General features: G+C 45.2%; 1 protein-coding gene across 1 annotated transcript in view; it reads left to right on the top strand.

Annotated features, from left to right (window-relative positions):
* The window catches only part of TGFBR2 (transforming growth factor beta receptor 2), a 96,567-nt gene that overhangs the window by 46,289 nt on the left and 24,693 nt on the right, over positions 1-25,585 (top strand). The window contains exon 3 of the mRNA XM_066352148.1: positions 189-379. Coding sequence (XP_066208245.1) covers positions 189-379 — 191 coding nt within the window. The remainder of the gene's footprint in view (positions 1-188; positions 380-25,585) is intronic.

The following is a 25,585-nucleotide window of genomic DNA, read 5'->3' as shown; positions in this document are numbered from 1 at the left end:
CGAAAGCACAGGAGACTGTAGAATAACCTGTTAATGTTGGAAAACAGGAACCAGCTGCCACGATTAGAAACGACTTCATGAAAGAAATACGTTCCAGATCACTTTTCTATCCAAAGACCATATTCATCTATTCCCTTCTCTTTTTCTCCCCCCCCCCCCCGCTCCACCCACGCACCTCTGCACCCAAGGAGGAAGAATGATGAGAACATAACACTAGAGACGGTTTGCCATGACCCCAAGCTCCTCTACCATGGCTTTGTTCTCGAAGACGCTGCTTCTCCCAAGTGTATCATGAAGGAAAAGAAAGTGGATGGCGAGACTTTCTTCATGTGTTCTTGTAACACTGATGAATGCAACGACCACATCATCTTCTCAGAAGGTGAGTCTTCTTCTCTCTCTCTCTTTTTTTTTTTGTATTTTTTCTGAAGCTGGAAACGGGAAGAGACAGTCAGACTCCCACATGTGCCCGACCGGGATCCACCCGGCATGCCCACCAGGGGGCAACGCTCTGCCCACCAGGGTGTCGCTCTGTCGCGACCAGAGCCACTCTAGCGCCTGGGGCAGAGGCCGAGGATCCATCCCCAGCGCCCGGGCCATCTTTGCTCCAATGGAGCCTTGGCTGCGGGAGGGGAAGAGAGAGAGGAAGGAGAGGGGGAGGGGTGGAGAAGCAGATGGGTGCTTCTCCTGTGTGCCCTGGCCGGGAATCGAACCTGGGACTTCCGCACGCCAGGCCGACGCTCTACCACTGAGCCAACCGGCCAGGGCCGAGTCTTCTTCTCTTGATGGCCTGGAGCCTGCCTGCTCCTGTGTTGGTTTCTCCTGTCCCTGGTCTGCTGTCTCAAGAGTCCCGTCCGTCTGTCTGGGGCAGATGCTGGAACATGAGCTTATGGTGGAAAGAGGTACTTATGGAGAAACAGGGTCTGGTCTGGTCCTGGTCAGTCTGGCTCCTGGGCCCACATTGTTATTTGTGTTTGACAAATAGTTTCCTTCCCCTAGACCGTGTTCGGCAAACTGTGGCTTGCAAAGCCACTTGCGGCTCTTTGGCCCTTTGAGCGTGGCTCTTCCACAAAATACCACGTGTAGGCGCTACCTCGATAAGGAATATACCTACCTATATATGTTTAAGTTTAAAACTTTTGGCTCTCAAAAGAAATTTCAGTTGTTGTACTGTTGATGTTTGGCTCTGCTGACTAATGAGTTTGCCGACCACAGTGAGCAGTTGTTCTCAAAGTGCAGCATCCCCTGAGAACTTGTTAAAAATGCAGATTCTAGAGCCCGAGAGCCCGACCCCAGACCCACTGAACCAGAATCTCTGGATGCTGGGCCCAGCAATCTGTGTTTTAACAAACCTTCCAAACGATTCTGATCCAGGGAAAATTTGAGAACCACGGATCTTGATGGCGGGAAGCTGTTGGATACAAGAGGGGACTTGCTTTGAATTAACTCACGTGGTTTTGTGTACATAGTTCTAGATTTATCTAAAGGTTAATGATCATTGGTCCCATGGGAAAGAAGAACTGAATCGCACAGGGGAAATAATGAGCCAAGGTGTACCCATGGAAATGGGAAGACTAGATACTAGCCTTTTTCTTTGAAGTGCAGCATTTACTCAGCTTAAAAGAAGAGAACATACTACTCCCTCAATTTAAAAAGCTATCAATGATTTTTAACTACTATATACAAAGGCAGTATATATGCCTTATCATTCAAACAATCCAACAAAATGCAAAAATTTTAAAACGAAAGAAAGTACATTAACCTCATCTCCTCACTCCCAACCCAACAGATGATCAATATTGAGAGTTTGTGGGATGCACATATATCTCCATCATTCATTTATATAATCCCTGCTTCTCTTTCCTTACTCCGTCCTTCCTTACCTGCCATCCTTCATCCATGCATCTGTCCTTCTGTCCATCCATCTATCCATCCCGTCTACTCATCCATCCCATCCACTTTTCCATCTTTCAGTTCAAATAGTGGATCAGACTATAAATATAATTGGACAACAATTATTTTAGCCAACCACCTTTACCTCTCCTAAATAAGATCAAACGTACTGACATACTACACACCTTTTAGCTGTCTAGAATCTCATAAAATGGACTATCTTCTGTGACTGATTGATCCATTTCTATTTGGTAGATTATTTAGGTGTCTCTAGCTTTTCACTGAATGCTGTGAACGCTATTCTGAATGTCTTTGTAAGAATATCTTGGCCCTGGCTGGTTGGCTCAGTGGTAGAGCGTCAGCCTGGCGTGCGGGAGTCCCAGGTTCGATTCCTGGCCAGGGCACACAGGAGAAGCGCCCATCTGCTTCTCCACCCCTCCCCCCTCCTTCCTCTCTGTCTCTCTTTTCCCCTCCCGCAGCCAAGGCTCCATTTGAGCAACGTTGGCCCGGGTGCTAAGGATGGCTCTGTGGTCTCTGCCTCAGGTGCTAGAAAGGCTCTGATTGCAACAGAGCAACACCCCAGATGGGCAGAGCATCGCCCCCTGGTGGGCATGCCAGGTGGATCCCGGTTGGGTGCATGCGGGAGTCTGTCTGACTGCCTCCCCGTTTCCAACTTTAGAAAAATACAAAAAAAAAAAAAAAAAAGAATATCTTGCACGTGTGGGCCATTGATATTTCTGCAAGATACATTTCTAGAAGTGAAGTTTCTCGATCAAAGTTACAAGCATTTTAAATATGGTAACTATGATTAAATTGTTCGCTTTCCAAAAAAAAAGATATCTGAAGATACGGATTTTCATCTCCCTTCTACAACACTGGAGCTTAAAAGCCTTTTAATTTTGCCAGTCTGATAGTCAATATGATATTCTTTTGTTTTTAAGAATGTAAATGCAAAGCAGGAAAAGATTATTTTAACCCCAAAGAGTTCTGAGTCGATTAAAATTCCTTTTGAAACACAAGTGCTGCGTCCTCACACTCCCCTGTGACGGAAGTAACGTGCCTCCTGTGTTGTGCCTGGTGCTCACCAGCCCTGCTGACCTCTGTGTCCTCTCTCTGTGTCCTTGACCGTCTGCCGGCTCCCCTCTCTTCTGGTCCAGCTTCCCACTTACGCCAGCTTCTCACCCGTGGAAGGCAGGCGTGTAATCTTGTCAGAGCAGCGCTTTCCAAAATCAATCCTCCCTCCTCTGTTTTCTCATTCTATAAACACACCATTTTCCCCCCTCATTTTCCTTATGTGATTTGAGTTAGGAGGGAAGCTGTAACTAGATTAAATCACACCAAAGCGTGATAACACCTGATATCCTGGCTTAACATGTCAGCTTTCTCCAAGTAGTTCACTTTTCAAAAGCAGGTCTAGGCTAAGCTAAAGGAATTCATCTTTAATAGTAGACAATCCAGACACGTTGACTATTGTCGGTGAACGTCTTTGGTCCTTTTGCTTACTGGCTTGCCTACAATGGAAGAATTTATTTCATCCCCAAAAGACAAAATTTGATAAATGACCTGAAAGTTGGAGATGATGTGTGTGTGTGTGTGTGTATGTGTGTGTGTGTGTGTGTGTGTGTATTATTAGAAGCTTTTAAGATATTAATGACTTGAGTTTTCAGTGTATTTCAACTCAGGTGATAATCACGGGCCCACATTCATATAGTTCCGCTCTTATTCATTATCCTATGATATCTTTCCTTACGATGTGAGACAAATGCCATACTGGCAGTTTCTCTTTGTACAACTCAAGGAACCCAGCACAGCTGATGACTCAGATGTCTGGGTGATTTGGGAGCCTTTGAACACATTCCAGGGGTGTTTGTGTTTAGTCTTCTACAATGTTCTAGGAGGTGTTTGCTTCTTAAATATCTCTCTTCTCTGCAATGCAATATTCCCCCCCCCCCCCCCCGAATCTAAAACAGCAACATTTTAGGATCTATCTCTCCTCTGTACTAGAGAATGAAAAGTCTTGAAGTACTCTTCTCCGGGCTAAGTCAGACAAGGTGGTGAACCAAAACTCTCTGGAGTGTCTTACACTGTATTTTGATTTCTGACCTGCAAACACAATGGGTGGCAGTTGTTTATAATCATCTGGTTTCTTAAATATAAATATTTATTGAAAAAATGTTGAGCCACAGACTTTCCTCCTCCTCCTCTTCCTCCTCCTCCTCCTCTTCCTCCTCCTCTTCCTCCTCCTCCTCCTCCTCCTCCTCTTCCTCCTCCTCTTCTTCCGTCTTCCTTCTTCTTCCTTCTTCTTCCTTCTTCTCCCTTCTTCTTTCTCTTCCTCCTCCTCCTCCTCCTCCTCCTCCTCCTCTTCTTTTTTGATTTATTTTAGAGAGAGGAGAGAGAGAATGGTGAGGGGAGAAGCAGGAAGCATCAACCTGTAGTTGCTTTTCCTATGTGCCTTGACCAGGCAAGCCCGGGCTTTTGAACCGGCGACCTCAGCATTCCAGGTTGACGCTTTATCCACTGCACCACCACAGGTCAGGCTTCTTTTCAATTGTAGTTTTATATTTCCAGTGCTTTTATGAGTGATATCTCCCATTTGGAGAGAATGTACGATTGCTGTGTATGGTGCTCAGACCTTATCATGGCATGGCCTCATTGAATCTCAGAGCCGCCCCATGACACTGGTGGTATTCTCATCCTATGGATGAGAGAAACATGCTCAGAGAAGTTTAATGCTTTGTCAGTATCACATGACAAGTGGGGAACATTGGTAGGATTTAGAATGGGCTGCGTACCAACTAAAAAAAATTGTGAGGATTTTCCCTGCCTTCCTCCCTCCCTCCCTCCCTCCCTTCCTTCCTTCTTTTCTCCCTCCCTCCCTCCCATCTTCCCTCCCTCCCTCCCTCCCTTTTTTCCTTCCTTTCTTCCTTCCTTCCATCTTTCCTCCCTCCCTCCTTTCCTCCTTTTCTCTCTTCTTCTTTTATTTCTTTCTCTATCTATCTAAACAGATAATATATATACATATTTTAAAAATTCAAATGCTTCAAAATGGGTACAGTGAAAAGAAAATCTTCTTTTCATTTTGTTCCCCTAATCTCCCTGGTCATTGTGAACAGCTGACCATCCATTCTTCCAGAGAGAGATTTCTTTCTGGAGGGAATTCTGCAGGGAAATCCTCAATTTGGTAAAACATATTATTGAGTTCTTTTTTAAGCCAATATTCATTGATGTAGTACAATTTACATAAAATAAAATTTACCCTTTTAAACCGTACGGTTGGCTGGATTTGATAAATGTATACAGTGGTGTGACCACAACCACAGTCAAGGCAGAACATTTTTGTGACTCCCAGTCAGTTTCCTCATGCCCTTTTGCAATCCTATTGGGATTTTTATTCACATTTTAAAAAATGTGGTTGCTTTTTTTTTTTCTCTTTGATCTTCATATTACTTAACCAAGGCCCTGAATAATGAGTATGTGGTGTGTCCCCAGCCTTGGACAATCTACAGAATCTACCGAGAGAGAGAGAGAGAGAGAGAGAGAGAGAGAGAGAGAGAGAGAGAGGGCCAACGCCAGCTCTGCATTGTTTACAACCTGGCGGATAGATCAAGGGGAGCCTGGGCCTCCCACACTCATGTGCTCCCTCACTCCTGTCTCCTGTCCTGTCTCCGAAGCTCCCCTCTTGCCAGAAGACGGGCAGACCCCCGAGATTCCAGGCGGAAGAGGGGCTGCCTGTACTGGTTATTAAGGAAGGCCTGGTGACAGCTGTGAGTCAGATAAGACCTACCAGGCTCTAGGACTGGAGCGAACAGAGGAAGGAGGAGGAGAGAAGCCTGCACTAACAGGTTGCCCTCTTTGCTTGCTAGTGACCCTTTGCTTGTCCACTTTGCAAATGCATTACGTGGCTACTCATTTCTCACTGCCTTTAAGAATCGCCCCCAACCATTCAGTTTTATTCATTTCATAAACGGTTTTGAAACGCAGTAAAGATGCTTCCTCTGCAGAGCACCAGGCAAAGAGAAGAAGAGAGGAACCATCTAGTAGAATGGATGGTTCAGTGGCGGCCATAGGGGGGTTTCCTGGACTGAGGCCTGTTCTTCCACTTGAAGCTTTGCCACCTTGAGCCAGACACCTGACAGCTCCATGCTTCAGTCTGCTGGTCTGTTAACTGGACATAAAAGGTGGAGGGGGGTTGTTGTGACATGAGGACTGGCTAGATTCACTCACACAAGGCGTTTACAACAGTGCCCGGGGCAGCACAAGAAGTCACTTCCTAGCCCTTAGCTGTTGGTATTAGTGGAGCTTTTGCTAAAGGGCTTGGAACTTTTGCTTATCTTCAGACATAAGGCCAGCAGGGCTCAGCCCACAGGTGTGTCCTGGCCTTGAGGCTTTGCAGTTGGGTTTGACCACAGGGGGCCCGTAGAGCAGTGACCTCCGGGTGTCACACCGCCGAGTTGGGGAGGGGCTTGTGCTGCTTCAATCCGTGCCCCCTCCAGCTGCTCTTTTTCTCACTTGCCTTCACGGGGGACAGGGCTGCGCTAAGCCTGGGGTTGTTCATCACAGCTCACCACATCCCTTGAGATCCTAGGAGAATATGATGAATTAGGCACCTTGTTCCTCTTCTGACTCTGAACCGCTGCTGGACTCCGCTGAACAGAACGGGAACGACTCACAAGGGCCTTTTGGAGCAGTGACTCTCTCAGTTCTGTACCTGCCCAAGGGGTCCCCTCCCTTGTCTTGTCTTTTTTTTTTTTTAGCAGAAAGCTTGCTTTTTGCTCTTTGGGCTATGTGGACTTCTTTTTTTTTTTTTTTTGTATTTTTTCTGAAGCTGGAAACGGGGAGAGACAGTCAGACAGACTCCCCCATGCGCCCGACCGGGATCCACCCGGCACGCCCACCAGGGGCGACGCTCTGCCCACCAGGGGGCGATGCTCTGCCCCTCCGGGGCGTCGCTCTGCCGCTACCAGAGCCACTCTAGCGCCTGGGGCAGAGGCCAAGGAGCCATCCCCAGCGCCCGGGCCATCTTTGCTCCAATGGAGCCTTGGCTGCGGGAAGGGAAGAGAGAGACAGAGAGGAAGGAGGGGGGGAGGGGGGGAGAAGCAGATGGGCGCTTCTCCTGTGTGCCCTGGCCGGGAATCGAACCCGGGACTTCTGCACACCAGGCCGGCACTCTACCACTGAGCCAACCGGCCAGGGCTGCTATGTGGACTTCTTATTGACCGTCTGTGCCACTGTTGGCCCACGAGGCTGATCCTGGTGCCATCGCCTGCGGTTGTTGTGGGGATGAAGGGGGTGGTGCTAGGCATGCCCAGCTCAGTAGCTGGCACACAACAGGGCTTCCTTTTCTACTCATTGCCCCCCTGGGTCAAGAGACTACTCCTCTGCCAAGGAGGGCACCTCTCCTGAGTGGTGAGAACCCTTGCTACTCCAAATGCCAACAGACTAGCAGCCGTAGCAGCAGGGAGCTTGTTACGACAGCAGACCCTGGGGTCCCCCCTGGACCCACTGCATCAGCACCTGCATTGTAACAGGACCCTTGGTGATTTGTTTGCACACTGAAGTGTGAAAAGCACTGGTGTGAACTCCCCCAGCTAGGGATGGAATCAAGCTTGGGGCTTGTTAACTTCGGGCTGGTAACTTGCTGAGCTAATCAGCTCGGGAGGAATGAATTTGGTCTTCTTACACGGGGTCATCTGGAAATGAGCTAAATACACTTTTCTCGGTCCATTCATGTAACAGAACTCTCCAGTGAAATGAAGATGTTTTGCAACAGCAGTAGTGAAGTTCATTTTTGTATATGGTCCTCAAACTTAGTACTAGCATGGGTCTGGAGGTAGAGAAGATTAGGCTCTTTTTCAGTAACATTTCTTTGGTTTCCCTGATAGCGTTCCTGCTAGTTTATCTGTGGGATCGTCCCCTGATGTTTTCCAAAGCAGGAAGACATTTAGGAAGGCTTCCAAGTTGCATTTTAGAACATGTTGTTTTGACTGGAGCTGTAAAAGTTGTCTGCTAGCTCCGGAGAGCACTGGGCAAGTAATAGAGTGGCATTCAGAAGAGGTCGCCTGAATCAGTTTGTTCCCCAGCCATCTGATGGACTTGGGGACGTGGGATGGGAGAAGATGGCTTGAGGGAGATTAAGGAGACTTGCTTCTGGCCACTGCCAGGTCCCGGAGGACCAGAATCCTGGCCATCCTATTTTCTTCCTTAGAGCTGAATTGCTCGTTCTGGGAATTGAGAGGCACCATGGCCACGCAGGAAAGGGAATTAGTGCTAAATGCAAGTGCTGGACTTTGAAAAGCTTGGCTTCAAAGGTGGAGGCCCACCCCCAACCCCTTCCTTAACTGAAGAGCAGGTGCCACGCCCAAGGCCCAGGCTGTGGGAATTCACAGAACAATAGTAGCAATGATCACTGCCTTGCCTTGGGAGCCTACGATGGCTTGGTTCACCTATCCAGTGGTCGGCAAACTCATTAGTCAACAGAACCAAATATCAACAGTACAACGATTGAAATTTCTTTTGAGAGCCAAATTTTTTAAACTTAAACATATATATAGGTAGGTACATTCCTTATCGAGGTAGCGCCCGCACGTGGTATTTTGTGGAAGAGCCACACTCAAGGGGCCAAAGAGCCGCACGTGGCTCGCGAGCCGCAGTTTGCCGACCACTGCGAAACCACTTTCAGGCGTGTTGTCGTGTTTCCTAGTGTCATAACATTTTTTTTTTTTTTTGGTGGGGGGCATTATGTTTTCGCCTTTTTTCTGCTTTATTGAGGTGTAATTCACAAAGGAAATGAGAAGATAGGTCAAGGGTGCCTCCTGATGATTTGATACACACAGACATGGGAAAGGGGTCCTGCCAGCTAGATAAAGTACCCTTCCCTTCACATCCTTAGCCTCTATTTTTCGTGCATAAGAACATTTAAGTTCCACTCCCTCAGCAAGTCTTAATTGTACAACACAGTGTTATCAACTGCGTTCGGCATGTTTTACACTAGATCCTCAGCGCTGCCTCATCCGTAGCTGAGAGTTTGTCCCCTTGAACCACCCTCTCTCTTCCCTCGCCCTCCGCCCAGCATGACGACTACCATTCTACTCCATCTCTATGACTTTGAGTTACTTTTAGATTCCACATTGAAATTCATTCCGAGCAGTATTTGTCTTTCTCTGTGTGGCTTATTTCACTTAGCATAAAGCCCATTAAGGTCTATCCATGTTGTTGAAAACAACAGGATTTCCTTCTTTCTCGTGGCTGCATAATATTCCATTGTATGTATAACACCACATCCATTTTTTTTTTTTTTTTTTGTATTTTTCTGAAGCTGGAAACGGGGAGAGACAGTCAGATAGACTCCCGCATGCGCCCGACCGGGATCCACCCGGCACGCCCACCAGGGGCGATGCTCTGCCCACCAGGGGGCGATGCTCTGCCCCTCCGGGGCGTTGCTCTGCCATGACCAGAGCCACTCCAGTGCCTGAGGCAGAGGCCAAGGAGCCATCCCCAGCGCCCGGGCCATCTTTGCTCCAATGGAGCCTTGGCTGAGGGAGGGGAAGAGAGAGACAGAGAGGAAGGGGGGGGGGGGTGGAAAAGCAAATGGGCGCTTCTCCTGTGTGCCCTGGCCGGGAATTGAACCCGGGTCCCCTGCACGCCAGGCCGACGCTCTACTGCTGAGCCAACCGGCTAGGGCCACCACATCCATTTTTATCCAGTCATCCATTGATGAGCATTAGGCTGTTTCCATATCTTGGCTATTGTGAATAATGCTGCAATGAACATGGGAATGCAGATGTCTCTTCAAAATCCTGTTTTCATTTCCTTTGGGTATATATATATACCCAGAAGCGGAATTGCTGGATCATATGGTAGTTTAATTTTAGTTTTTTGAGGAACCTCCATAGTATTTTCCATTATAGCATAACCGATTTATATACCTTCCTACCAACAGTGGGAAAAGGCTCTCTTCTTCCCACATCCTCGCCAACACTTGTTTTCTTTTGTCCTTTTGGATTCATAACCATTTTATGCTGAAATGAAATTAGCTCGTCCAAACTTTTTACTTTACTGACCAAGAAATGGGTCTCCAGAGAGTGGCATGGATTTCCCCAAGATCTCGGGTGGTTCTCCACATTTTGTCCACAGGAGAGTTGGGGAACCTGGTCTCTTTTTCTAGGGACTGTCCTTCACTCATTGACATTTGGGTCAGATAGGGCTGTGGGCTCTTAACCTGTCTTATTTCCATGGAAGTCTGAACATTTTACTGTTTTCATTTACTCTGAAAGAGGCTGTGTGTTCTGTGGGCACACACCCGATCTCTGAGCTCATCGCCGCTCAGTCCTCGGCATGCTGTATATCCCGGGCTACACTGTTCCCATGTTTGTGAGGAGTGATGTTTGTAGAGGATGGCTGGCAGGATGCCCACCTTTAGAAAAGATCATGGTCTCCTTCGTGAGATGATCTGGGTTCAAATCCCAGCTAAGCCACTTATACGCTGCTTGTCTTTGGGTGAACTAATTCGCTTTAGTTTTTCCCTTTGAAAAATGGGGCTAGCCATAGTGCTCATTTTCAGTAGGATTTTTGTGAGGACAAATGAGTTGATTCACGTAGGGAACTTAGAAAAGTACCTGGCCCCGGGCAGGTATTCAGTATATTTCACCTGTCGCTGTTATTCCCCTTGATTCCAATGCCTTATCTTTGGCTGTAGCCAGATGAGTGAGGGGTGTTTCCTACCAACACCAGGTTATATTCTCTTTCTTCCTGAAGATTCCGTCAACTGACTTATGTTTAAGTGCCATCCACGGCCGGCAACATTCCTGCATGATGTGTTCACCAGAAAGAATGCCGCTGAGGAAACTGTAGAGCCTGGTACTGGCATCTTCCTGAGGAAGCCAGGAGACATTCTTCTCAGCTCTGTCCCTCAGGAAGAGTGTTCCCTCCTGAGGACCTATTTGCTTCTGAACTTAAGGATACTTTGAAGTATACAGAACAGGGGCCAAGCAGTGTCTTTGATGAAGGACCGGTTAATAAACATGTTTGGCTTTGCAGCCCCTAGAGTCTCTGTGGCAGCTACTCCGCTGTGCCGTTGAGGCTGCCCTAGACGGTGTATAAACAACAGGACGCGGCTGTGTTCCAATAAACCTTTATTTACCAAACCGGGCTTCAGACCATCCCCTGATGGTGATGGTAATGGTTTTTTTTTTTTTGTTTTTTTTTTTGTATTTTTCTGAAGCTGAAAACGGGGAGAGACAGTCAGACAGACTCCCATATGCATCAGACCAGGATCCACCTGGCATGCCCACCAGGGGGCGACGCTCCGCCCACCAGGGGGCGATGCTCTGCCCCTCCGGGGCATCACTCTGCCGCGACCAGAGCCACTCTAGTGCCTGGGGCAGAGGCCAAGGAGCCATCTCCAGCGCCAGGACCATCCTGCTCCAATGGAGCCTCGGCTGCGGGAGGGGAAGGGAGAGACAGAGAGGAAGGAGAGGGGGAGGGGTGGAGAAGCAGATGGGCGCTTCTCCTGTGTGCCCTGGCCGGGAATCGAACCCGGGACTTCCTCACGCCAGGCCGACACTCTACCACTGAGCCAACCGGCCAGGGCCATGTTTTTTTTTAAATTTAATATATATGTGTTTTTCTATTTCTCCCTTTGCTACTAACTACCAGAAAAGTTTAGAGTGCAGTCTAAGTCGTGCTGCTAGCAAGTGTGTGAGGACCCATTGCACAGACGGTCATTACCCCTGCTGGCCTGGTTCCCTGTAGTATTTCTCTTTCCTGCGTCTTCCGTCCAGCTTCTTCCTTCTCTCTCTCCTTTACTGTTATGTCTGCCTATAGGTTGCATGAGATTTTTCTCTTTGTGCAGGATGGAACGATCAGGAAATATGCCACTTATATCTAGTTAACTTAGAAACCAGGACTCTAGAAACCACTCTGACTCAAAGTTCAACCGATGCGGTTAGACGGAGAAGCAGGCCCTCAGAGGCGGGCTGTCACCGAACTGACGTGCGTGAACGGATGTCAGGGAGCTGCGGTGCGTTCGCTGCCGCCCTGCCAGCTGCGTGCCGGCTGTCACACCCGGCCCGCTCTCCCGCCAGAGACGCTGAGGGCACGGAGGCGAGGCCTTCTCCTAGCCACAGGGTTGCATTCCTTCCTCTCTCATTGTTGTAGAATTTCTTTTAAATGAAAACAGCCTCTTCGGTTTGCAAGCCTCACTCTGGCAGGAAGACAAATGTATTTTTTTTTTTTTTTTACAGTATCAGACACGCGGTTTCCTGTCTGTGTTTAACTTGCTAGCAGAACATCTCAGCCAGCTGGTTCCCCCTGGACCTACTGTGACCTTAATACCATTGCCTCCTTGCCATCCAGCGAGCCCACTCTTGTGTATTGATCACACACCTGGTGCACTTGGATTGACTCATATTGGTTATCCGGGTCTGGGAGACGCTTGCGGGTGCCGCCCCCTTTTCTCTCAAATCTCATTTTGTGTTCGTTCCGCTCCAGGAGCCGGGAGCTGGCTTCTTGGGGAAACTGCTGGTTCTTGCATGTGAGAGATGAGAAGCACACGTGGTGCTTTGGCGGGTCCGGGGATTCTGGCTGTGCTGCCTTCTAGCCGTGTCCTCGCGGCTCAAAATAGCTGTCTCGCCAGCTGTGCATTTTTTTTTGTTTCGAGAGAAACAAACCAGATTTACTTTCTGGTCTAAATGCAGAAGGAAAAAAAAAGTAAGTGTGGAAATATGGTTGCGAAAGGTTGTTAGCAGAGGAAGAAAATTATGGATTCAAGTCAGTCGTCTCATTCCTGGGAAGAGGACTCAGTTATTTGAGGAGGTGACTCATGCCGACTTTGGTTGTGAATGAGTTCGGTTGGAAAACCTCCTCTGAATCCATGCGTTCGGCCCAGTGCCTGGCCGAGACAATAATGATGACCGTACATGCCAGAGGCCACTGGGTCGCCGTCAAGTGAAGCTTAGAGAATGTATTCGTAGTGATTTCGGGCAAGGAAGCGGCTTTTGCAGATTTTTATTTTCCTAAGCAGCAAAAGTAAGACAAGATGTTCTGGGGTCAGATGTGGTTGCCAGGTATGATTATTTCTGCTCCGGAGCCTCATGCTGACAGGCATCGCTGCAGAGTGGAATCCCCTAAGGACACGCGCGGTCTTTCTCGAGCCTCCTCCACTTGCGAATGCCCAGTGTGTAACGGTTGGACCGATAAGGCTGGCGTCGCTGTGAGGTTGAGGTGACATGTCTGCAGTCTCTCAGCTCTCCCACAGTTACCGCCTTGTGGCCCGCAAATAGCACACAGATGGGTGATGGTGAGGGTGGAGGAAGGGAGACCCTTTTTGCCCCTCTGCAAGTATGGCAGTGTCCCACCAGTGGAAAAACACCAGGCGGCTAGCTAACTACCATGAAATTGACTTTCATTTCCGCCCATACTAAACTTCAGAGGCTGCATTTACCGCCTGTTGGACATCTGGCCAACTTGCTTTTTGGAAAACCTTTTCTGATCCTCAAGTCACTCCTGCATGGTGCTAACTATGTGAAGGATCAATATTTTATTAGCAGTAATTATGCCTTTTTTAAAAAAAATCTAATATTCACGTTTAAAGAAATAATATTTGCTTCTCTACTTTTGAAAACATATATATATCTCATGTTACCTCGTTAGGATATACCTAGTTCCAATGTCAAGAACTGACCCTACATGTAGTCCTTACAAGCCTTTCCATTCCTCCCTTGTCCAGGTCCCATCCTGTTTAAAATAACCGTTTCTCCTGTCCAGCTGGAGTAGCAGTTCGAGTTCCTTACCTTGGCCGCAGGTGGGAAACACCTGATAAACTGTAAAAACTACTCATTAATTGGGTCATAGCCCTGCCATTTTGGCCTTAATTGGCCTGGGGCCTTGTGTCAGGATGAAATAAAACCACAAAAAAACTCCCCAAGATATTTTAATACGCAGCCAGTGTTGGGAGACACTGGATTCAAAACAGTTTGTTCTGCCAAATCTTTTGATATTATCTACCTGTTCCCCCTATTACCTGGGAAGGCTGGTAGTAATTAGAGAGTGGGAACCACCACAGGAAGTAGCCAGCATCCCGCCTTCCCGGTGAGAGGAAGAGAAAACAAGCAAACAAAGGACCCGTATTAACCACACTGCCAAGGAGTAATGGGATTCTTCCATGTAGGATGTTACTGCGCTTGGCATAATTTACAGTTACTTCAGGCCGAGGCCTGGCTTATACCAGATGAGACTCCATGGAAGACCCTTTGGTTGGGGAGAGAAGAGGGAGGAAAATGATGGCAAGCAGCCTGTGGGAAGGGCCGCAGGGGCAGGGAATAGCTTAGTTTTGAACTATGTGTAATTGGCATGAAACAACCACAGGGGCTGGAAGGAAGGCATCTTCTGTCATTTTTTTTTTTTTTGGTGTGGGGGGAGAATATTCTCAAAGTCTGTGCAGAATGACAAACAGTACAGTCAAGATGCTGGAAGTGAAATTAAATCCTGCCTGCCCAGTGAGCTCCCTATCTTTCTGTTGTGTAATTAAAATGAGTTTCTTTATTGTTTGTTGGAATTTAATTGTTTGCTTTTTATTGAAATGGTGGGGGATCATATCTCATCCCACACGTCTCCTCCAGAGGTTCATTGACTAGAAAATTCTCACGGACCATTTACTCATCGGCTAGCGCTGAATGCAAATTGTACGAGGGCTTTGCAAACAATTCCACTAGGAATTTCCTTTGTTGAGAGGGAAACATCTCGATGGCAGCGTACCAAGGGACTTAAACTTATTCCGTGTCTGCTGAAGCCGTGTTTCTCGAACCTGACTACGTGCTCTCTACGAGCACCTAGGGAACCTGGTCAAATGCAGACTCGGGTTTAGCGATTTAGGACAGGGCTGAGAGTTCTCCGGCAATGCCTGCTGCTGCTGCTGCTGCTGCTGGTGTGGGAAACACACTCTGAATAGGCCGGTGCCGAATGATTCTTCCTGTACGGCGCCACCCACACTGGTAAAGATGCAAAAAGTGGTGGTAAGATATTGGAACTCCCAAGTTAGTTATTATGTATATAATACAATATGTGTGTGTGTGTGTGTGTGTGTGTGTGTGTGTGTGTGTGTGTGCGCGCGCGCGCGTGTGTGCGCGTGCGTGTGCGTGTGCGAGTGAGGGGGCTAGAACAGAGGAATGCTGATAAGGCTATGGAATGTAACAAAATAAAAAGACAATTTGCTTGCTGCTTGTGCAACCCTTTTTCTTTCTTGGGAGGGATCCCAGCAGGTCCACTGGGTGAGAGCCGTGACTCAGCGAGGCTTCCTTGGTGTGATCAGGAAACATAATCAGAACATACCTAATAAGTATGTAGGAGCGATCAGTACCATTTGTCCACTTTCATCATTTTCTTTATTATAACTGGGTTCCACTTTACTCTCCATGTGGCTCCACTGAGGGATGTGTCTGGGAGGAAGGACCACAACCTTCAAACCGGAAAGCACGTACCTCCCTCAGCACAGCCGGACTGACGACCCCCAAAGCCTTCTGCCTTATTTTTGTGTTTTTTTCACTTCAGACTCCTCAGTGTATACTTTCTTAAACGTATTTCTGACAAGGTCACGTTGCTCTGTTTTTTGGGGTTTTTTTTTGTATTTTTCTGAAGCTGGAAACGGGGAGAGACAGTCAGACAGACTCCTGTATGCGCCCGACCGGGATCCACCCGGCACGCCCACCAGGGGCAGACGCTCTACCCACCAGGGGGCGATGCTCTGCCCCTCCGGGGCATCGCTCTGCTGGGACCAGAGCCACTCTAGCGCCTGGGGCAGAGGCCAAGGAGCCATCCCCAGCGCCCCCGGGCCATCCCTGCTCCAATGGAGCCCTGGCTGCAGGAGGGGAAGAGAGAGAGAGAGAGGAAGGAGAGGGGGAGGGGTGGAGAAGCAAATGGGCGCTTCTCCTATGTGCCCTGGCCGGGAATCGAACCTGGGTCCCCCGCACGCCAGGCCGACGCTCTACCACTGAGCCAATCGGCCAGGGCCTGCTCTGTTTTTTTTTGTTTGTTTTTTTTTTCAAGAGAATTCTGGAGCTCAGATAGTCATGGGGAAAATGGTTTCTCTATAAAGAGCAGTTATTATCTGACCTGTTGCCAGAACAGACAAAGCAAATTGCAGTCAAGTTACACACCTCGTGGTATTTTAAATGCTTCTTTACCAGATCAGGACTTTCTTTCCTGGTTGGAAATCTGTGAACTTTTACTAAATTAAAACCGTTTTTGTTAGAACCCATCATAAAATAATACAAATATATTTTTGGAACACTTTCTAACTTAAAAGTGTAAGACTTAAGAGCTTGACAAACACTATCTCTGATAAGACAGCAACCCAGTGGGTTTGGTTCTGGTTGTCTTCATGCAGAAGAAGCTGAGACCCCAAATCACATAGTCAAGAAACAGCGAATCGGGTCTAAAATTAAAGAATCCCAAGTTCTTAAAAACCCAGCTGTATTGTCTCTACTTCTACAGAACTCTGTCAGAATTTTTAAATCTCAAGATCTGCTTTGATTATTCTTAGAGCTTTCTATTGCTTTAATAAAATATCACCAGTTTTAGTTGAGAGATATTTTTCTCCCTTCAGTTGTCAGAAAAGGAAAGGAAAAAGGCAGCTTCTCAGTGTCCACAGAGAAAAGCACGAAGTTGGATCTTGGCTCAGCGTGGTGCCTGGAAGTATCATGGTTTGGAAGTCGAGTCGCCTGAAAGATCCGAGCACAGCACTTAGATTGTAGTCCTAGGAAAGTCGAGAGAAGGCCCTTGCAAGAGCAGCAGGGACTTCAGGATTTAAAATGTGGCTGCTGTTGCAGAACATTCTGCTGAATTGTTAAAGGGAAACAAAGTGACCTTGAATATTAGGCAGTAAGCACTGCATCGCCAAGGAAGCGATGGGTATTCCAGGGTATGTGGGAGACTTGGGATAAAAATCCTCAGGTGCGCTTAAGAAAATTGTTTACAGGGTTTTAAAAAAACATTATTATCATCACTTTAGATTTAATTTCTTGATTTTAGAGAGCAGATAGAGGGAGAAAGGCAGTGGGGGAGGAGCGGGTAGGTGCCTTGACCGGGCGAGCCCAGGGTTTCGACCAGAGACTTCGGCATTCCAGGTGGATGCTTTTAGCCACTTGGCCTCCACAGGTCAGACCTCAAATGCACTTTTAACAGAATGTACTTTGTGTTAGTGTGTTTGGAAATAATCAGTTGGGTTTTTTGGTTTTTTTTTTTACTGAAAGTAAGATTACTTATAATATTGCAAATCCCTTGTTCTTTTTGACATTGAGACCATTGCATAAATATACATTATATATATTATCAGAAAAGAAGCTGCGTGCCTGTGAGTCCGTTTCTATAGTAGATGAGCTAGCACAGTGACATCTGGGGACCAAGAATGGCTGAGATCAGGTGTAACGGCCCAGGCTGGATGAGGCTGGGGGTTATAAGAATTCTTTTCCTGGTTAGGCCGATGCTTGTTTCATCGGGCGGGTAGCATCTTATATTCATGCTGAGCAGAATAGCGATGATTGGCTTCAGTGTCCTTTCCTAAAAGGAATGTCTTTAGTCTTTACCCCTTAAAGTAGGGTTTGCTGAAGAGTGTTGGTGCATTTTCCTTATCAGAGTCTTTAGCTCTCTCATATACTTCCTCTGTGTCTACTGAATTGACCGTATCATTTTTCTCCTTTAAATGATTAAATGTGGTCAATGGCGGTAGTTGCTTTCTTTGTTTTTAGTGCTAAAGCATATTTTCCTGATCACCTGGTTTTGCTGTCTTATCTTTTATATTCTCCAATGGATTCAGCTGGCTATTTTATTGAGAGTTATTTTATTCAAGCACTGTGCACAAGTGGGGTTTTTCTGGAATTTTCTGTCTTCATGCTCATCAGGCTGGTTGGGTTGTACTCTTCTCATACAAGGAAATCGAGCCGTGACACACCTTTCTCTATTCTCTGAAAGGCTTTGTGTTAAATCGAAACGACCTATTCCTTGAAAGTTAGGCCGCTCTCGACTTCATCTGGGACTTGTATTTGGGCCTTTGGAAGAACATTGCTGTTCAAATGTTTTAGGTTAATTTTTCTTTTTATTTCAAAAAAACCCCCACAAAACACAACAACTAAACTTTCAGAGTTGAAAAACGAGTAAAGTGAACCGCTGCCAGCCCCTTCTCTTCCTCAGTATTTACCCCTATCCTCATTTCCCTCCATACGCGTAGGCGCGCACTTGCGTGTGTTACAGTCCACACTCGGATCTCCCCGAGCTATGCGGCTGCTGCTGCTGTTTAAATGGAGGCTCCAGCCAAGGACCACACATGGCTTTTGGTGGTTTTCCTCTTCCCTGTGCTTCTCGTTTTTCAACAGGCCATGTCATTTATTTTATAGAGGCACATTCTGGATCTGTCCGATGGATCCTGCTTTATCAGATTCTTTTTTATTTTATTTTTTGAGATTTAATTGACATATAACCTTATATTAGTTTTAGGTGTACAACGTACTGATTCAGTATATGGAGACGTTGTGAAATGACCACCACACTCACTCTGGTTAATAGCCATCACTGTACCTAGTTACAAATATTATTTTCTTGGGATGCACACTTTAATATTTACTCTCCTAGCAACTTTCAAATATGCAATATAGTCTTATAAACTACAGTCACCGTGCTGTATGTTACACCCCCCGGGTTTATTTTATAACTAGAAGTTTGTATCTTTTGACCCCCTTTATCTGTTTTGCCCGCCCCCCCCCCCCCCCCCCCCCCCCCCCCGCTTCTGGTGATTACCAGTCGGTTTTCTAGTTCTATGAGTTTGTTTTGTTTTTAACCCTTTGAGTAGTGAATTCTTTTCATGCTCACTGACCCCCAGGAGTGAGCTTTTTTTTTCAAAAAATGAAATTAGTTCCAGTTCCAGTTTTATCAACTTAAAATCATGTTTGTTTGATAACCAATTAATGGAAACAAGAGGAACATACATTTGCCTTTTTTACTGTTGCCTTACACATTTTTACAATAAATCAATCGTGCTCTGGATGGTTAGGAGGCTTGAGGACGTTCATGAACATTCGTACTACTCAAAGGGTTAAGATTGCATGTATAGTGATATCATACAGTATGTCTTTGTCTGACTTATTTCACTTAGTATAATACTTTAAGATCCATTCATGTCCCAAATGGTAGGGTTTTTTTATTATTGGATGTATTCTATCCAATCACACAGACACACACATAATAGAATCGATAGACACATAGGTTGTTTCCATGTCTTAGCTATTGAAAATACTGCTTCAATGAACACCAGGGTGTATATATCTCTTCAAGATAGTAATTTCATTTTATTTTTATTAATTATTTAGACTAACCATTCCTCTAAGGATTCTACTGTATTTTTATTCTCAGAAGACTTTGGGGGTGGGGCTTGACAAATCTGCAAACATCAGATTTTGACATGTGTATTCAGTTATGTTCATACCAGGGAAACTACTCTGACAGTAAAAGGTTACAATAAAAGATAAAAAACATTAAGAAGGATTTGCTGTAGGAAGATTTTTACGTACTCATTTTCTTTAATATTTGTAAGATTATTCAAGTTTTCTGGTTTTTCTTGGGTCAGTTTTGATAGGTTACACATATATATCATATTTTTAGGATTTTTTATCATCGTCTTAAGTTTTCACATTTATTAACAAAATGCTGTTTGTGTACTTTGTATCCTTTACTCTTTGCTGGGCCTGCCACTATGTCCCCTCTGAGGTTCTTCTGTTCTCAGTCTCACAGAGGTCTACATAACATTTACCACCAACTCGGGGTGTTGTTAATTCTTCCTCTTAGGTCTTTGTTTTCTGTTTCCCCAGTTGCAACTACTATCTTTACTGTCTCTTTCTTTCTAGCTCTTCTGGCTCCATGATTCTGTCCTTTTCTTGAATTTGCTTGTTGAACCCTATGTTGGCTTAATATCATGATAGCTGCTACAGGCATTCCTTGTCATTGAAACTGAACCCTTCCAAATGTACCTACTGACTTCCCTGCCAGGCTTCTGTGCTGTGACCACACCTGTTTGCATTTCTGTGGAATGGGAATAAAACCACATACCTATCAGTGCTGCTACCAGGATTCAAAATAAACCATATAAAGCACAGTGTATAGCATTTAGTAGGTGCTCAATAAATGAACGCTGTACTTTTCAATGTTATAATTAACCTAATGGCTAGAGACAGGAAATGCTCCCTTCCCCCCCAGCATATCTCTCCGCGGCACAGTTTCCTTCTTTGGACCTCCGCCAGTTGCATATATATCCTGTTGCTTTAGATGAGCATGTTGGCTTGTGAAAATCTTTGTGGTTAGAGGGTCACTGCCAGCTTCACAAGAATCTCTGCAGAGCCCTGGCCGGTTGGCTCAGCGGTAGAGCGTCGGCCTGGCGTGCGGAGGACCCGGGTTCGATTCCCGGCCAGGGCACACAGGAGAAGCGCCCATTTGCTTCTCCACCCCTCCGCCGCGCTTTCCTCTCTGTCTCTCTCTTCCCCTCCCGCAGCCAAGGCTCCATTGGAGCAAAGATGATGGCCTGGGCGCTGGGGATGGCTCTGTGGCCTCTGCCCCAGGCGCTAGAGTGGCTCTGGTCGCAACATGGCGACGCCCAGGATGGGCAGAGCATCGCCCCCTGGTGGGCAGAGCACCGCCCCTGGTGGGCGTGCCGGGTGGATCCCGGTCGGGCGCATGCGGGAGTCTGTCTGACTGTCTCTCCCCGTTTCCAGCTTCAGAAAAATGAAAAAAAAAAAAAAAAAAAAAAAAGAATCTGCAGTCTTGTGGTGTTTGTTAGTGTGCTCATGCACCGAGGTATGCAGAAACGATCGTCCCTATCCCTTTCTATGGCTCGGATAAATGAGCATCTTGCTAAATTTTTGCTCCAAACAAAAATTTGAGTGAAGGAGCCCATCTCTCAAATTTATCTCTGTTGATCTGGTTTTCATCAACACAGACAATTGACCCACGTGGGCTTTTTTACTATGTGGGTCTTAATTTAGCATCTTTTTTACTATGCAATTTTTTTTAAAAAAAATAGTAAACTGTGGAGGTTTGGTTTTGAGCTCCTTTTAGCGACCAGTGTTCGATTTGGGTATAACAAGCAATCTGCCTTCACTGCCTCTGTGCGCGTGCACGTGCGTGTGTGTTACTCGGCAGCTTGTTTACTTTTAAATTACTTCAGAGGAATGTATACCATGGAATTTCCTCTTGAGGTTCTTTGCCAGTTTTTTTTTGTTTTTTGGTTTTTGTTTTACTTTTCTCAAGTGAGAAGCCGTGAGGCAGAGAGACAAGACTCCCATATATGTCTGACTGGGATCCACCCGGCATGCCCACCAGGGGGCGATGCTCTGCCCATATGGGGCGTTGCTCCATTGCAACTGGAACTATTCTAGCACCTGAGGCAGAGGCCATAGAGCCATCCTCAGCGCCAGGGCCAACTTTGCTCCAAGGGAGCCTTGGCTGTGGGAGGGCAAGAGAGAGACAGAGAGGAAGGAGAGAGGGAAGGGTGGAGAAGCAGATGGGCACTTCCCCTGTGTGCTCTGGCCGGGAATCAAACCTGGGACTTCCACACATCAGGCCCAGATTGTATTTTTTTATGGCACACTAACATTTACCTTTGACATTTGTCTTTAAAATTATTTATTTATCAAGACTGACATTTGCAAATGGCTCTTATTTGCAACTAAGTCTGGCCTCTCCACGTGGGGCATAATTCATTAGAAGTTTTCAGAATTATTAAATGAACCTCAGGGTTTGTTGCTAGGGACACAGCGTGGTAACCTAGAATGAGGGGCCCACTCATGCCTGGGGGAAACGGGCTCCCTGCTTGCCCTCGTCGAATCACCATAAATCTCAATTCCCCCTTTTTCTTCCTTTCTCTTTTCCCTTTCCCTCTCTCTTCTCTCTCTAAAGTGATAAGATGCTTATAAACTGAAATGCTCAGTGCCTAGCTCAATAAAGCACATTATGGTGGTTATCTTTCTTATTAAGAGAGTTCAAAGGAGGGTGTCCCATACGATTTCCACTGCGGAGCTCCCTGTACACGTGACAAAAGCTGTGACAGACTACAGTCGCCCACAAGGAACCCAACACATGCCAGGAGGCTCTACAGGGCACCAGCTTCCTCCCATACTAACTTCCCCGAGAAACAGATGAATCTCCAACTCCGCTCTAGGAAATCCTGGAGAGAGATGAGAGTCAAGTGCCTTTCTCTGCCAAGAGCTCTTCGCTTTTTGCATGTGTGCCACGGGCTTCTTGGAAGTCTGGAGAAGCCGGTAGACCCCTTCTCAAAGTGATGCTTTTTCAGTGCAGAATATATAAAACACAGCTATTCAGAGAAAATCAATAACATTGAACTGCAGTTATTCAGTATTTTAAAAATAAGTTCATGCTATAGTAATATCTGCTTTTATAGTAATGCTTTAAACAACAAGATCTAGCATCAAATCTAACAACTTTAAAAGAACTAACTAATGAGTAGAAACGATACGCCAAGACATCTGCAATAAATATAATATGGCATGAAAATATCCATGGTTTCTATTGGTGACAGAGTTATAGGTACGGCTAATACTAAGAGTTACTGCATTTTAGCTAAAGGTTAGAGAAAATTAAAAGATGCAAATTTTGCCCGTTTTAAATTCACAGAGACAGTGGCTAAATTTCTGCTATTATTGTGTAGAGGCTCATTCTTTACAACCTTGGAGAAATTCCCTTTATTTCTGTAGGTTCCCTATCTCCAGAACTATTATCTAGCTCAGTGTTACATAACAAGGGGGAGTGTAAAGTGAATGATAGGTCTTGAGCACCAGCTACCTAGGCATCTAAGAAACAACTCATGGAAGGTTCCAATAGTCCAACAATTATATCTTGCCCCCCCCCCCCCATATTCTATCTTGGTCCTGGGATAGACTCTGAGAAAGGAATTTCAGGGTTCTTCCTTATGTAAGACTTTTTTTTTCTTCACATTCAGGGAAAGAGATATATTTGCTGGAACACCACTCAACTGTGGTTCTTAGTTAAGAACAAGGGAAACAGCCTGCACACCCAGAATATGCCCCTTAAGACGCATTATCCAAGAATTGCCAGTGCCCCTTATGGATGCCTATAATGTGCTTAATCCTCCCCCCCCCCCAATGGAAAAAAACACTTTGTCAAATTGAGAGGTTATATATGAAGTCATCATAAATTGGTTCTCACCAATGTGAAGTTTGAGCATTGTGTCAAAGGGTTAGGAGGGGTGGGTCTCACCAATCAGAGCTCTTTTCAAATGTCAGCTTTGCTATTGCTTAAGTTTACGATCTTGGAGAATTATTTAAACCACCTGACCCTTTTTTTTTTAGGTGCCCTATCTATAAAACGGGGTTTACAATAACAGCAGTTTTTATACCTCATAGGGTTTTTCTGCTTAAATAGAAATATTATAGAAAAACTCATAGGACACAGCCAAGTTCATATTAAGAATTTGATTTATGAGTTTCTGTGTAATTGGGGGCTGGCGAAAAGAAATACTTCCTGCAGGTCTCTGAATAAAAAAGCTGCTAGCTTGTACTTGACACCTACAGCTGGTGGTTTCTTCAGTAGATGCCTAAGGGTTAATACTGCCAGAGGGTGTGGGCGGCTCCTGTTTAGATAAAGCCACATCCCAAAGCTTCCTTTCTGCCTCTTTGCTATTGTGAGGGTTTTCACAACCTCTTTGATGTTTCAGAATTGACAGATGTTATTCAATAATTCCCTCCCCACAAGATATTTACATGTAGATTTTCAAAAAGAAAACACAGGAAATTCAAGGGGAAAGTCAGACTGTGGTTTCTGACATTGAAGGTGGGGGTGTTTTAGAGACTTCTTCAATTAATGACCACAGAAATTTCAAGGATTTCTGTTTTTATGTTCCTCTTAGTCTGGAAAAAAAAAGAAAGAAAAGAATTTATAGCAAGGAAGACCCTTTTCATATATGGCCAGGAATTATAAAATACATTTAGGAGTGATAAAGGAACAGTTCATTTGGATGTTTTGTATTCTTTAATGAATTGGAAACATAACTTCGTAATTACACAATTAATATTTAAAATTTTCTAATGGTGTTGATTTCTCATATGTGAAAGAATAATATTCACAATGGATCAAAATAAAGTCTCTCCAAATTCTGCCAGTGTATTATAGGTTATTAAAATAATACTTATAGCCCTGGCTCAATTGGTTAGTGTTGTTCCCCTGTGCCAAGGTTGCAGGTTCAACCCCCAGTCAGGGTGCATACAAGAACCAACTAATGAATGCATAATTAAGGGGAACAACAAATCAATCTTTTTCTTTCTTCCTCTCTCTCTCTCTCTGCCCTCCTTCCTCACTCTCTCTAAAATCAATAAATAAAAAGAGCTGTTTGAAAACTTTAAAATAATACCTATAGAAGAGTAATCAGCAAACTTTCTCTGTAAAAAGGCAGGTAGTAAATATACTGCTCACAAAAATTAGTGGATATTTCTAAATGAATGAAGCGATAAAGCATTTGATTTTTTTTTTATTAAATAAGAACATCAGAAAAGCAAAGGACAAGCCAAAGAAAGTTGTTTGATTATGCAAATGAAATGCAAACTCAATTCTTGTGATTGAATAGCAAATAACATATCACATGCTTTTTTATTGCTTCATATTCATTTTGAAATATCCCCTAATTTTTGTGAGCAGTCTATTTTAGGCTCTCTGAGCCAGATATGATTTCTGTGCCAAGGACTTCTAGTTTCTTCTTTTTTTTATATAAAATTTATTTTTTATGGAGGGTAACACTGGTTAATATCACTGCATAAATTTCAGGTGTACAACATTATAATTTGATATTTTACATTGTATTGTGTGCTTACCACCGAAAAGTCTAGTTTTCATCTGTCACGATATGTTTGACTTACCCATGTTGCCCTCCTATCCCCTATTCTAATGTCTGTGTCTATGAGTTTCCTTTTTTTTTTTTGCTTGTTACTTTTTTGTTTTATATTCCACGAGTGAAATCATATGTTTTTGTCCTTTTCCATCATTTTCTTTATCCAGTCAACCACTGATGGACACTTAGGTTGTTTCCATATCTTGGCTATTGTCAATAACGTTACAATGAACATGAGGGTTTAATTCAAACTAGTGTTTTCATATCTTTGGATAAATACTCAGAAGAGGAATAGCTGGGTCATATGGTAGCTGTATCCTTCATTTTTTTGAGGACCCTCCACAATGTTTGCCACAGCCTCTGTACCAGTTCTCAAGGAACACTGTTTAATTAGCTTCTACCAAAGCCAGCACATGAACCAAAGTTTGGGATTAAGACATTGTAGTTAAAAAGCTAATGTCAAAGGCTCCTCCATCAATCCACAGAGCCAGCTTCCATGGTCCAAGTCAGAAAACAGCCTGCATTTCCTTCTTTAACTTCTCTAACCTTTGTTGCTATTCAGTATTTCTATTCTGTGAAACTACAAATCACATGCACGCTGAAAAGAGGAATATTGGGTGAATACAGTATAAGGTAACTAACTTGCAAAGAGGCCCTTTCCACAGGCTCTACCACCACTAGGCCCAGAGCTGATGCTTGAACATAGCCTGGATGTTGATCAGAACGGAACAAGATGGGTTTATAAAAGAGCAAAGATTATGGGAGCACTGTGGCCATCTCTTTGTTTTTTACCAAATACTA

The sequence above is a fragment of the Saccopteryx leptura genome, chromosome 10 (genome assembly GCF_036850995.1).
Source record: "Saccopteryx leptura isolate mSacLep1 chromosome 10, mSacLep1_pri_phased_curated, whole genome shotgun sequence".
In the NCBI taxonomy this organism is placed as follows: Eukaryota; Metazoa; Chordata; class Mammalia; order Chiroptera; family Emballonuridae; genus Saccopteryx; species Saccopteryx leptura.
This window is presented reverse-complemented; position numbering and strand designations above follow the sequence as displayed.